The sequence below is a fragment of the Micromys minutus genome (genome assembly GCF_963924665.1).
Source record: "Micromys minutus genome assembly, chromosome: 2".
NCBI classification, from domain to species: domain Eukaryota; kingdom Metazoa; phylum Chordata; class Mammalia; order Rodentia; family Muridae; genus Micromys; species Micromys minutus.
In genome coordinates this window covers 4,114,829-4,129,491 of record NC_137971.1, presented here as the reverse complement: position 1 = coordinate 4,129,491, position 14,663 = coordinate 4,114,829, and the positions used below count along the sequence as shown (strand labels likewise).

Here is a 14,663-nt window from a genome sequence, read left to right as displayed (position 1 = left end):
AATCTTTCACCAGAATAGCCCTAAGTGCTATTTTGTTTTCTATGTGAACACAGTATTGGCTAAACTATAAAACACAATAGCAACTCTGAGGAAGATCTGTGTCCACCTATGTAGCTGCTTTTCTTATACTGAGAAGAAATACCCAGAATTACTTAGGGTGACAGTAGAGGAGGAACTCAGTGTCAGGGCCGCAGACCTCATTTGCATTTGAACTTTGTCTTTACCCATGTACCTCTGAACCCGGATTGTTCCCACTTTGCATATTCAGAAACCATATTAATATTCTAGCCTTATTTTTTTTAATTTTTGTTAGCGAATCTCTGTAAAACGGGGCTAGCCTGAGGAAAATAAGATGCAGTGGACCTCACTTTCTTAATGTGGCTTTAAAGAAGTTTTCCAAAGGGCAACCTTAGGTCAGGGCCTGGTGAAGCAGGGCCGGGGCACCAAGTTCAAGGCTCCTGGGACTGGGACATGATTCAAAGTCAGCTTAGGCAACTCGGTGAGACTCATGTAAGAATAAAGAGAGGGCCAGGAATACTTAATTTTGTGACACGGCAGCTTGCCTGTGTGATACAGTTCAAACACCAGAACTGCTAACATCACCTTTAAATTACATAACAAATTATCTAGAGAAGCAGAGCGACCATTCAAATATTCTCTTTCCTACCCCACGCACCCAAGCATGGGCACACCCACTGCCATGCCCTTGGAACAGGTCTACAATCGTGCTTTAAATCAGATACAGGGGACAGCTCAGCCACCAGGATATTTATCACTGGTTCAAGGCCTCTAGCTTCACGTCTAGCACAGCCCCAGCATCTGAATGAAAGCTCTCCCACAGAAGCTTAAGCTCCACGTTGGTTAATGTTTTATTGTGCAAAAATACATGCAATATTAGCCGCTTCCAAGGTTTCAGCCCATAATGAGCTGTCTCCACTGCGACAGGGTCTGGGGTGGCAGGGCAGTGTACCGGTAAGACATGACGGGGCAGCCGAGCCCAGATGTGGGGAGAAATGATGGGAGATGTGCTTGAGAAAGGGCGTGGTTGCTCCAGTGAGTGACCTGCTTCCAGCCAGCTCTTGGTTCCTCATCATTCCTCACCAAACTGCTATCAAATTACAACCCCACTAATGGGTCAATCCTCTGCTTGGGTCAAATCTTTCAGGATCCTGTGGCTCTCAGTGGCTGGATCCAAGCCTTCAACCCCAGAGCCTTGGAGGACATGGTTATAAGGAGTGTGACAGACTCAACTTTAAAGTCCCTTTCCTTTTTACTTTTCTCTTTTGACTGAGCTGGTAAGCTGTTTAAACTGGAGGAAGAAAATGGAGAACGAAGAGGCTGGCTACCTGTAGAAGACTGTTGCAGTTTCTGCCTTGGGTGGGCCTCTGCTGAGGGGTGGGAGAGTGTCACAAGTACTTTTTATGGCCGCATCTGAGTGTTGAGGTTGAAGTTGTATCCTAACTGTGACAGGCTGTTTAGAACCACACGTGTACCCTGCAGTCAGAGTCTCTTAAGGCTAACACACACTGGACAACAGCCTTTCGCATTGCAGTTTTGAAATCAGATCATCCAGGTCTGAGATTCCAGGAACTTCTGCCATTTTTGTGTGTGTTTGAAGTTGGTGCCATGGCACCCAAGAGGCATTTAGCCATGTATTTTTTGAAAGGTAATGTTTTCGGGCAAGGATATACCTTTAAAAAACCTAATAGCTGCAATTAGTTCTTAAGTGCTCAGTCGGTCAAATATGACCTGGGTGGCTTCTGAATCTCAGTCAGAGATGCTGACATTTAGCAACTCTGAGGAGACCTCTCTCAGACTAACCTTTACTCTGGCCACATTCACACCAAACTCCAAACTGAGGAATAAGCTAATTCCAATTCCAAGAAAATGCTTGCTTTGGCATGGGCATCTGGGTGACAGAAGGAACTTTCAGGGCAACATGGGACCAAGCGACTGGGTTTATCCTATGCAGGTGACCAGCCAACAAAGCTACAGCTCTATACAAGAGCAGTAGAGCTATGTGTGCTGGGGAGGGGAGGGCGGGTGCTCACAGCACGGGTCGGACAGAAACCATTTGTCAGCAAGTTTAACAGTACTTGAGGCAAAGACATAGGGGAGGGTGCTGAACACAAACCCCACTTCCTGTGTTAAAACCTTAGGGTGTTCGTTAATTACTAAACACAGACTACAAGGAAACAATCTACAGTCGCTCCAGAAGTGAGGGTAGCTCCTGGTTTACTGTCTCTAGAAACCAGCGTAGGCAGTCTGGTTAGGAAGAAAGCATGGCCTCTGGCTGATGGAAGATGGCTGAACTCGGGTGGTGTTAGTGTAACAGTCAGCTGATGGCTAGCCAGCAGGAGCAGCATGTCTGAGTGTGTACTCAGTGGTCCTGGCAGGCAGCTATGAGGACACCATCACCTGCACTTTACGGGTGTGGATTTCAGGGGCTCTTTCCCAAGAATGACTGGTTTATGCGATGGGCACAGTGGAAGCCATGGGGAATTGAGAGATGAGAGGTGCCCAGTGACAGGAATTACTGCTGCACCCTGACTGGGGAAGTCAGCGCCATGCTAGCACACAAGTCTTTACTGTTAGCGAAGCAGAAACTGTGCACTAAGGTCCACAGCCTTGTGAAACATCAGAATGCATCACAAGGTCCCCAGCCCAGTAAGACACTTTCTAGCCGGTGGGACAAATGTCCAGCTTTGCTATCTGTAGTTTAAGTTTAAAATCAACTCGGCAGTCATGTTTGATGGTTTAGATAAAGATCCATGTGGCGAGCAGGAATCGTCAGTCTAGTTTAAACTCCATGCAGACAGTGCAGGAGTGGCGTGCCGGGCCGTGTGAAATGCGCGAGTCACGAGGTACAGCTCGAGCTGCTGATTTAGTGAGTACAGAATGCACAGAGGCCCCTGAAGAGCAGCCTTCCACAGAGTGTACAGATGCGCAGTGTGAGCCAGGGCACAGCAGACACCGTACACCAGGAAGGGAAGGGAACAGTCCTGAAGGACAGCCATCTGCATCTCTAGAGCCCATTAGAGAGGTGACACACATTTCAATAGGCAGCTCGGTTCTCATTTAGTTTTCTTTTCAATTCTTTCTCCTGTTCACCTTTGACAATGTTCAATCACTAGAACAATTAACAATATTAGCATGAAAACGAACTGAAAAAAGTTCTTGAAGAAAAAATTAGTAGAGTCAATAGTCCCAAAGCATGAATGTCATTATTTATAAAAAATATCCTTACCAGGGCAACATGCATCACATTTACAATATTAATAGTTTCTGGGTTTCATTTCTTCCAAATAACAGACTAAATTTTCTTGTAAAAATATTTAGAAAATAACCAACATCCTGTACAGGAGAGTTCAGAGGTTGCCCGACAGGACTGGACTCATTTCAGGAACATGAACAGGCACCAGCCAGGCGGTTACTAAGTGCTAAAAGTCTAATGTCTTCTACAGTCTTCGGAGTTTCCCTCCAAGTTAGGAGATGGGCAGAGCACATCAGAACAGCGCCCCCGTCAGGCTGAGGCGATTGGCTTCTCTACCAGTGCAAGTGGATCAACGTTCTTCTCAGTCCAGCAATAATGGCTAGCCAGGAGTGAAGCCTGAAGACCGGCCCTGCTGTTATCATGAGACCCAAGTCCCAAGGGACTGGAGAGTGACAACCACAACTCCTGTAGGGTGCCTGGCGAAGTGTTTATTAGGCAAACGTATTTCTTAAATGAATTAACTGCCCTGATCAAGTTGCTTTAAATGGTTATACAGAACAAAACCAAACCACTAACAACTGTTCATTGTGTCTAAACACACCATGTTCAATTCTTTGAAACTGTCTTAAGAGACTCAAAATCTCAAGTGGTAATGGGAAAATAAGGAGTCACAAGCACTCACTTTCAGATGAGAACCAAGGAAGTGCATGCACGCACACCAATTTCTTGCTCAAGAATACCAAAATATTATTAAATAACCAAAACAGTCATTTACATTTGTAACTAACAGTGATCAAATAAATTCACACTGTGGTCTCCTCCACTGTTCTATACGCAGAAGAAGCTCAGAAATAAGTCTGCCCAGCAGCTTGTGCTTTGTCAGTGGAGGTTCTCTCAGACACACGTTTCTTACACATGACTTTGCTCAGTCTTGACCATATATGAAAGGACACAGGAGATGCCTAATGAAAAAATAAAACTTTTCCAGCTTTTTAAGCTTCATAGACATGGAAGGTATGATCAAAGCATGGCTTTTAGTAATTATATTTTTAATTATTTTATTATTAAGTTCCCCAAGTACATGATGGCACAAATACTTAGACTAGCTTGTCCCATTCTATACCAAATGTATATATATTTTAAAAGTACATAGGTATAAAATATGGTGGACATATCAATGATCACTATTTGGTCTCCACTGTGCATTTTCATGTTCTGGAATTAAAAAGCTCAATTGCTGTAGGTCACGAGTCAACATCACGAGGAACCAGAAAGTGTAGCTACGCTGCCAATGCTATGTAGACCTTTTGAGTGTTACAAGTATGTTTAGGAATACATGGGAAATAATTCAGAATTTATTGCACTTACCCTCTTATTTTTTATTCTAATAAATTATTAATAATAAAGAGCAAGACATATTATGACTAATACTTTTTACAACTACAATAAAACAGCTTTGAATGCATTTTCACACTGAAGCTAAGAGATACTTTTTGGATAATAACAGATAATAGTCACAAAAAGACATTATATTGACATCTAGTATTTAGTAAATTACATTAATAATCAATGTTGATTTGAGGAAATGTTAAAACACATTAAAAGGGCACTGACGTCATGATTGTAATCTTTAGAGCCCACACAATTCTACTATAGTACAGGCTTCCAAGGCGTCTCCAACTCACTGTGCACTGGAGGCAGGTCTTTAATCTTCCTTCACTTCCCTAGTGCTGGGATTATGGGCACATGCTACAACGCCCAGCTAGAGCCCACACAATTCTTTAAAGTTCCCAAAGTTCCTAAAGCTCAAGTTTCTTAAGAGGAAAAAACAAAAACAAAAAACAAAACATGAACACAAATAGAAACTTACTGAATATGCTCCAAGGATAGAGCCAGACTAACTGACTATATCTCCCAGGATAGAGCCAGCCTTACTGAATATATCTCCCAGAATAGAGACAGCCTCAACAGAATGTGGTGTTTTAGGTTCTGGAACGTGAGAAGCTACCAATAGAGAAAAACTTCAATGCATCCATACTATAATTGACAACATTTAAGTATACATCTTAAATGCTGTAAACATCCAACAAGGTACACATCCAACAAGGTACACCTTCTCTTTGGTTGAAGACATAACTGTTGTGTTAAATAACAAGGACACAGCACTTGAGGAACCGAGGCCTATCCTGATGTGAGGGCACGCATGACCTCGCTGAGCCCTTTAAGTTTCCCTCTACCCAACATCAGTACAACTAAGGCATGCCATCAAGCATCTCGGCTTCAAAGTCTTCATTCATCTGTTCTAATGACTGGATCCATTTCACATTTTAAAATATAACAAAGCCACAGGAAAATTCTAAAAATCATAGTTTACATCACTAATGATTTTTAAATTTCAACTAGTAACTCAAAAGTGAAAAATATACCTATGTCAGGGGAGGAGACCCGACAGTCCAGCCAGCTTTCTTGTCTAGCCATCAATGAACCCAGAACTGATGTAAGAAGTCACACATCCTTACACCATAACCCAAGGCTATTCTGTGACTGGGGTTAATTGGGATGGGGTTTAAAGATGTTTCCAGGCTGGTTTTGAACTCATGAGCTCAAGAGATCCTCTTTAGCCTTCATAGTAGCTAGGACTACAGGGGAGATCACTGTGTCAAGATCAAAACTGAAAACCTTTATAATTCCTCTAGGTTTCTTTTTGTGTTGCAGAAATAATGAGCCGTTTGATGGTGAGCACCTCTCTTTTCAGAATACTTTTCAAAGGCTGATGTCACTAAGGAAAGGACTGTGGTAAAGTTTTCCTTTAACCCTTGAACTACTGTTTAGCACTTTAGGGCAATAAGCAAATTAAATGCCAAGTCAGTGACAAGGCGGCTGACTACACCCCAGAGGAAGAATGACCTTTGCTGAGCTTACAGTGAGCCCCCGGCACACACACCATACAGCCATTCATAAAAGGGCACCTCTACACAGGGAAGCAAAACCAATTTTTGATTAGTTGACACAAAGCAGGGACTGTTTCAGGACACTGGACAGTGGCACCTGCTGCTCTGTGGCTCGTCTGTCTACTAGGCAAGAGCTTTGTGTTAGGCTTTCTTCGTCCTCTGCTCCAGTTCATGCTGGTGTTTAATAAGGCGTTCTATTTCTGTTCCAAGTGTTTGCAGGTTTTCCTTTAATAAGTGAGGGGAAGAGAAAACAGAAGTACTAAGTAAATACCTTTTGAACTACTTTTGCCTACTAAACTGTGAAACTGAGTGATTATTTTTGGTCCTGAGATAATCTAGACACAGATGTTTTAGTGAAATCGGCCTGTCCATTTCTAAGTTATAATTCTTTCTTGAAACAGGATCTCTCTGTGGTCCTAGAACTCACTGTGTACACAGACCAGGCTGGGCTTCGGACTCAGAGCAGAAGCTCTGCCTCAGTGGGACTGAGCGTGCGGCACCACAGATGGCCCCAGGTTACACCCATTTACTGCAGCTGCAGCAAGTCTCAGTGCAGGATGAAACCTTACGAAAGCCTGTCTGGAAAATCTACTACGTATCAAGTCCATGCCCAGCAGAGACAGAAAAGACGGGCCAGACAACAGCTGAAAAATAAGTCGCAAATATACTTAAATGTTGTAATATTACAAAGTTATAATTAAGTATGATCATTCCAAAAAAGCCATTCACTGTGAAGCAGACAGTTCACCTCAGTGTCTGTCTGTCCGACTTTCTCTCTGGGTACTGTGGCACCCCATGTTGGAGGAAACAGTCTGATGCTAGGTGAGACTATAAAAGAGGCACCATCCTGCCCTGGTTACTGAGTGGTAAATGAATAAGAAACACAAATACCTTCAAAGTAATATTTTTTAGCAATGTATCTTCCAAAACAGCCTGTAATTTTCGGTTGATTTCCAAAGAGAGCTCCAGGGTTAGCCCGCTGTCAGCGGGATGGGATGTGTACAAGGACGCCATGATGCCACCGCGTCTACTCAAATGCACTTTGTTAAAATCAGATGCTTCTGAAGAAAGTGTGCCTGATTCTTCTCGTAAAACGTAACTCTGAATTATTCTGCAAAACAAAATGATACTCTTGTGTGCTTGCAGAATAAAAACGCTGGGGTCTGTAGGAAGCAATAAATCTCAAGCATAAAGTTGATCAATGTAAAATACATTCCGGTTAGGTCAGTAACCTAAGTTAGCTTAGACTTTTCCCTCTTAGACTGTCTCTTAATCTGTCCCTTTTTTATTGAATAATGGTATTTTACTAAGTATATACAGCTTTTCTGTTTCTATTTATACATATATGTAAATATTTGAGTCATTACTTGATTGGTTTAATTTGTTAGTATTTTCTATTAAACTACTGCTAAACTCTATTTTGCCCTTTCTTTTGAAATCTATAAGAATTTTCTATAGGTGTAAAAGTATTTAAAAATAACAGTTTAAGAGGGTTACCAGAAGACTCAAAATATGAACACAACTCTTAAGTAAGGTACAGCAGAATTGTGGGTCAGTCAAGCTGCTTTTGGAGCTGAGCTGGGCCTGCCCCTCACAGGGAAGAGCTGCTCCTGTAGATTTAGTAACTAATTTGAAAATCCAGAGAACACGCTCTGCTGCCTTGTAGCTTAAGGAACTGATGAACTAATCCCAAGAGTGTCATCTACCACAATGAACTTGATTATTACCCCTTTGATCAGCAGGGAAAAAATACTCTCAAAATTCCATATATATTTTAGAGTCACTTTTAAAAGGTAAGTACAATGTTTTTAAAATTCAAAATTATCTTAGTATGTTAAAAAAACCACACTGCCCTCCACTCTCTCATTCACTCACACTCTCCCCCGATAGTCTGTCTACCTTTTAGGAGCCTTAGTTTTCTTCCATCTCTCTATATCCCCAAAGCTAGAATGCAACAGGTGATCCAAAAAGATGGAGACCTGGATGCTGTGAAGATTATTAAGCAGGCACAGCACTGCTGGCCCAGCTACACAAGAAGCTGAAGCAGAAGGACCACTGGAGCCCAGGGATGCAAAGCCAGCCTGGACAACATGATGTACCCCATGGAAAAGAGCAGCTCTTCATCAACTTCTGAAGCCATGCAGATGGCAGTCCTCTGACACAGGTCATGCTACCACAGTAATACATACTTGGTTTTTTTTCTTATTTCTTCAACCAGCTGTTTGATGTGGTCCTCCATGAATTCTATCTTCTCGTTCTTCCGGGCATGTGCTTTCTGCAGCCTTACTATCCTCTCAATCAGCATGGCCTTGTCCACTTCTGGGAAGTTGTCCACAGCCACTGAGGACCTGGTATTCTCGGGAGATCGGTCTTCAGCACTGCTTCGAGCATTAAGTGACCCTGACGACAGATGACCAAGCTCAGCATATGTGACCTAGTCTCCCTCACCCCATCTCATGCATTCTAGTAATACTGCCCAATATGGGTGAGAGCACATAAAAGCTTACGTGTGACCACCATTCTTGTCTGAAAGATAGAAGCGGTCACAGTGTCTGTTACATTACACGGGGATGAGTTAACGAACCGACAACACAGAAACAAATCTTAAAAAGCAAAAAAGGAAACGTAGATGGCTCAGTGGTTAAGAGCACTGACTCATCTTTCAGAAGTCCTAAGTTCAAATCCCAACAATTACATGGTGGCTCACAACCATCCAATGGTGTGTCTGGACACAGTTACCAGTGTACTCATTTAAAAAAAAAAAAAAAAGGAAATAGCAAGCCTACAGTAACTTTAAATGATAAATGATAAGGAGGGAAGAAGGGGAAGACACTCAAAACGGAGTAGGAGGGGTGGAAAGGGGAGGGAGAAGGAAGAGTGAGGGAGGGAGAGGGGAGAATAAAGGGAGAAGAGGGACGGGGAAAGAGAGAGGGGAGGGGAAGGGAGGGGAGGGGAGCCGTCTGCCTGCTCAGATCCTGCTCCACTTGGTAGTCCCCACTCAGCAGTGTGACTGTGGACACAGTATTTTACCCTCAGCACCTAAGGTTGTTTCTGCTAGAACAATGGTTTCCTCACAGGACTGTCGTCCTCATTTAGCTGTGATTACAACAAAGCACATGCTTATCCTCCAACCCCACACCTCCACAACTAGACTTTTAAATGTTTTCTACCAGTCCCTGTGAGATCAACGTCTGAATCTCTTTACCCTACAGATTAGGTCTTCTCAACCAGATGACAGACTTGAAAAATATATCCTAGCCCAAACTGAACAATCCAAAAAACTGGTTCTAGCTGGGACCTAAGATACAGGGTTAATTTCTGTATTTTCTGTTAACATGTTTTGTTACTACAGTAACTGCCATGGTTGCTTTGCCTTTTCTAGGAGATTAGCATAGTGCAGTGACTCTCACGGAGAGAGGAGACATAAGACAGGCAGCGAGAAAGAATGAGCAGGTACATGGTCATCCCTCCATACGTGTGAGATCCCTGTACATACATTCAACCGACTCTAGACAGCAAATGCTTCTTAAAAAGTGTCTATGCTAAAATGGACAGACTCTTACGTCCTGAGCAAACAGTACGGCATGTTAAACAGTCTGTGTTAGCGCTGTAAGTAATCTAGAGAAGATTAAAATCTGCTGGAGGACTGCAGATTACAGACACTACAACATATATAAAAAGCTTGTACACCTGAGGATTTAGTATGCGCTGAGCGCTCTGGAACCAATCAGATAGCAGGAGAATGCACATATGCACTTGATGCTACAGAAGGTGACCATGCCATCATCACGGTGTTAACATGTGGAAGTGAGTCCACACACAGAAACTATGGATAAGATACAAATCTAAACTCCAGAGATGAAAAGAGGTGGAGCTGCGCAGAATAAAAGTGGTGGTTAAAAGAACCGGTGGGAAGTCTCACCCAACCCAAGCGACCCTTCTGTTTTTAAGCCTCAAAACAAAACAAAGCGTATAAATACTTCTGAACTAGAAACGGCCACTACCAACTGAGCCCATGCTCACCTGAAGAACTGGAGCGGCTTCCCATGCTGCTCACTTCTTTGTCGTAGTTCCCATTCTCTGTCTGCTCCAACCTTCTCCGAGCTAGTAGAAAAAAAAGAAATCAATTATTCATGACAGTTTTAATGAATTTTGCCTATGCCATCTGATATTAATTGCTAAATCACTTGGGCAAAAATGGCATGGACCACAAGACAAAGTCCTTGCTATATATTTTAACACTAAAGACGCCATTCGTTTGCACACTGTTCACTGACTTTAGCTTTTTAGCGCTTCAGACACGGAGCTCCTTCTCAGTTTCAGACATCTCTCCCAAACTTCCTTCAGTTACAAGTGTAGATACAGGAGATGGAGCGGAAGTTCAGGGCACTGACTGCTCTGCCAGAAGACCCAGGTTCAGTTCCCAGCGCCCACATGGTGGCTCACAATTCTAGAGGCTCTGACACCTCCCATGGAGTCTGTGAGCAACAGACATTCACGCAGTGCACACACATGTACTCGCAAGACACCCGCATTCATAAAAATACATCTTTAAAAAAAATTGTTGTGAGCTCTTTTGGCAAATACCTAACTACAGTCATACTAAGTCACCCCAGGTCTTATCTTACTACACTCTTTCCTATTTTAAACAGAGTAGGGCAAACAAATAGAAAGAGATGTGTGTCTTTTTCACCATAACACATTGCAGATACTCAAAAGCCGTTATGAATTTGTGGTTTTGGTTGTTTTCTTTTTTTCTTCTTTTTCAAGACAGGGTCTCAGTATATAGTCCAACTTTCCTGGAACTCACTATATAGACCACACTGAGCTTGAACCCACAGAGATACTTCCATTTCTACCTCCCAGGTAAAAAGATGCACACCACACCTGACCCTTTACGAAAGGGTCATCTGTGACCAGATGGCCTGACCCCACTATGAAGCTGAGGATGATTTGATGCTCCTGCTGGGATTACAGGAATTCATTAGTATATAGGGTTATATACATTTTTAACCAGGAGAAATCCGATTCTAATTCCAGTTATTAATGGCCGTGTCGGCTAGCTGTCTGGTAGCTCACAGCACTGCTGAGACGTTTCCAAGATGCAGTGACCAGTAAGAGAGAGTTCAGAAATCAATCACTTCATACATATGGACAGACACCAAAATTAGAAGTGCTTTCTAGATCGCAATTTAAAGGCAGATCTTTCTCATGTTTTCTAAAATAAACAAAATAATTGATATTTTAAATGTAAAATTACATGAACTCTAGAAAAAAACCACGTACAACCTTTTCAGGTAGCAGAGTAGAAAGTAAAAGGGCTTAAGTGTCTCCGACCCGTCGTTCACATTCTGTGGCTTTGTAGTAAGCAGGCTTTAGCACGGTAATCAGACTCACAGAACGGTAAGCTTAGCAACGTCGGTAACTTAGTTTGTGGATAATTGTTACTGCTAACACTGAGGAGATGAGGCAGAAAACTGGGTGTGTGAAATGAGCAAGCTCAAGCCTAAGAGGAAAGCCAACCAGACTTTCAGCCCGAGGTGTGTGGGAGCGCAGAGACAGTGTTCTGACATCAGTGTCCTGACACAGACATGTTGGGAACCAACAAGCAGGCCGTAAGTACCTTGCTGAAGCTGTTTGCTGAGGTCCTTGACGTTGGAGGCGTGCTTGCGTCGCTGCGTTACTAACTCATCTTTCAGCTCTTCCACCTGGGTGCTCAGGGCTTTAACCTCGGTCTGCGCAGTGGAGAGCTCAGCCTGCAGAGCCTGCACTTCCTCTTTCCGAAGTCCCTCCTCTTTGAGCAGCCTGCTCTCCTGATGTGTGATCAAGTTAGAAAGAAAACAGTGAGTGCCCTCAGGCTCTGCTGGTGAGCTCCTCCCAATACCTTCACCCAGCAGCGAGCAGGGCAGGGTCAATGGTGTGACACCCTGTGTGGAATACAGCTGCAATTCGGGTCTCTGAAGTTTTGGAATTTGAAAGACCAAAAAAAAAAAAAAAAAAAAACAAAACAAAAAAACAAACAAACAAAAAAACCCCAAAAAAACGGGGGGTGGGGTGGGGGGGGGGGGAACAAGGTCTCATATACTTGTCTGGCCTGAGAACTATGTAAACTAGGCTGTCCTTGAACGCAGAGTCCCACCTGCCCCACTTCTCAAATTATTTTATGAGCACTAAGAGGGTCCTTTTCCTATTCAGGAATATCAAATCATTTTAAACTACTGAAAGGAAAGGAAAGGAAAGGAGAGGGGAGGGGAGGGGAGGGGAGGGAAGGGAAGGGAAGGAAAAAGAAAAACCAACCTTAAAAAAAGGCTCCAGTCAGGAGTGACAGAATCATAGCTCCTTATTTGCCAAAGCAATCGTCTTTATCATTTTAGAAAAACTCTACTATGTAAGTTACATCCATTAACAGAAAACACACATATTTTTACAAAACTTAAAATGACCAGATATCACAAAAGAATTTAAAGTTAATTATCACTGATACTTAGATAATACTAGGGAAATCCAATCTCGCTTTGTTGGTCTAGGAACTAAATGTGAGGACTGGAGTTAAAAATGCTGGCTGCTCGTCTAGGGGACAAGGCTACAATGCCCTCTGCTGGCCTCTGCACTGGTCCTGTGTGGTGCACAGACATACATGCAAGCATAATGCCCATTTAAAACAATGGAGGGGGAAGGAGGAAGGAAAGAAGAGGGAAGGAGGAAGAGGGGGGAGGGGGAAAGAGGGAGGAAGGAGAATGGAGAAGAAAGAAGTAAGAGGAAAGGAGGAAAAGGGAAGGTGAACGGGAGGAGGGAGAAAGTCAGGAGGCAGGAGGACGTGTGTCCTATACTCACCAGCTCACCATTGGTCTGTCTCATCTGTTCGCACTGGCTCTGCAGCTGACTTTCACTACAGGAGAGGTTATCCACTTGTGACTGCAGAGAGCTGGACTCAGACTGCAGCTGTGCGTTCTTACTAGTGAGCTTCTCTGTGAAAAGCAGGAGCTCAGACTCCCTTTTCCTGCTGCCCTCAATGTCTTTCTGTAGGTCAGTAATCAAAGAATTAAGGCTTTCCATTTCTTCCTTCAAGTGTTCAATTTCTTGTTTACCACTAAAAAACAAAGTTTATATTTAAGAAAATTAAGTAAGCCATTAAAAAGCATTACATTAATAGTGTGGAACTTTTATTTAATGGAATGCTTTACAGAGGAACTTGTAATTATTCATCCTTTCAAACATCATGTAACAGGAGGAGCTGCGAAGGTTGAGGAAGAAGGGCTGACACAGCAGCCCCGCTGTCAGAGAGCCTCTCCAGCGGTCAGTGTGATGGCAGTGAGCAGGCAGGAGGCCTGGGCTCATCCCACACAAGGTCAGGCAGCAACAGTCAGGCCTCTGAGCCAGGCTTGCATCTCATTATTGGTGTTCTTTGCCTAAGTGTACTTCATCCCTGCACTGTGAAAACAGCCGGACAGAACGCAATGGATCAGTGTGTCTATGCTCTAAAAGGCCGTCCACTTACAAGGGCTGGAGACAAGGCTCAGAGGTTAAGAGCGCTGGCTGTTCATTTAGAGGACCCAGGTTTGGTTTCTAGCACCGGGACGGTGGCTCACAACTGCTCTAACTCTAGTTCCAGAGATCGCTCTCTCTCTCTTCTGGCCTCCAAAGGTCCCAGCCATGCATGTTGAGCACACACATAGAAGCAGGCAAACATGCAAACACACAATTTAAAAAAACTTTATGAAGGACAAGAGATAAAGTATCAAGAAAGCTGAAGAAGGAACAAGGCATCGGACCCACAGAAGTGGAGAAAATAATCTAATTCAGAGTAGAAGCATTTCCTGCACAGTAACAGTAAAGAATAGTTGTGGAAGCCAGAACTTGATTGATCATGTTAGGAGAGACACTAAGGAGAGGAGACTCGCTGGTCACTGGTGTCCCTGCTGAGGATGCTGACTGTGAGGGTGAGGACCTCTCCTTAGCAGCACTAGGCCGGCTGTCTGGAGATGGACAGCGAGGATGATAGAGTTAACCCTGAATCCAGGCTCTGCTAGATGAGAGCACAGATCAAGTTTAAATGATCCTGGGGCATCAAGAATGACAGCCGCTTCTGACCTCAAGGCACACACACAAAGTCATGCTTCCCTTTCGGAAGAGTGACTGTGAAGCCAAAGAACAGAAAAACTAAGTTCATCCCATCCACGTCAAGTGTTCCTGTCAAGTGTTTATGAAATATAAACTTTGATTTGACTTTTCGAAGCCACGCAGTTCAAAGACAATACACAAAGTTCAAAAACACACACTTAAAAGCCACCATTTATTTCATACCTTTGAAGCTGTTCTTGTAACTGATCTGCAATTTTCACCTTGTCCAATAAATTCTGAATTTCGGCTTTCTGTCGATTGATAATTTCCCTGTACTTTGATAACTCATCTTCGGTTCTGAAGCGTTCATCTTCTAGACATTTCGCCTATGAAATGATCACAATCAGGCTAAAGCACAGACCATCTTGCTCCATATG

The 14,663-nt window shown here is 43.3% G+C and overlaps 1 protein-coding gene across 1 annotated transcript in view; it reads right to left on the bottom strand.

Annotated features, from left to right (window-relative positions):
- Positions 1-3,000: 3,000 nt before the first annotated feature.
- Positions 3,001-14,663, bottom strand: part of CCDC186 (coiled-coil domain containing 186) — a 31,513-nt gene continuing 19,850 nt past the window's right edge. The window contains exons 10-16 of the mRNA XM_080913141.1: positions 14,470-14,612; positions 13,000-13,255; positions 11,789-11,978; positions 10,189-10,269; positions 8,355-8,565; positions 7,057-7,276; positions 3,001-6,390 (exon numbers count right to left, since the gene is read on the bottom strand). Coding sequence (XP_080769267.1) covers positions 6,307-6,390; positions 7,057-7,276; positions 8,355-8,565; positions 10,189-10,269; positions 11,789-11,978; positions 13,000-13,255; positions 14,470-14,612 — 1,185 coding nt within the window. The 3' untranslated portion in view covers positions 3,001-6,306. The remainder of the gene's footprint in view (positions 6,391-7,056; positions 7,277-8,354; positions 8,566-10,188; positions 10,270-11,788; positions 11,979-12,999; positions 13,256-14,469; positions 14,613-14,663) is intronic.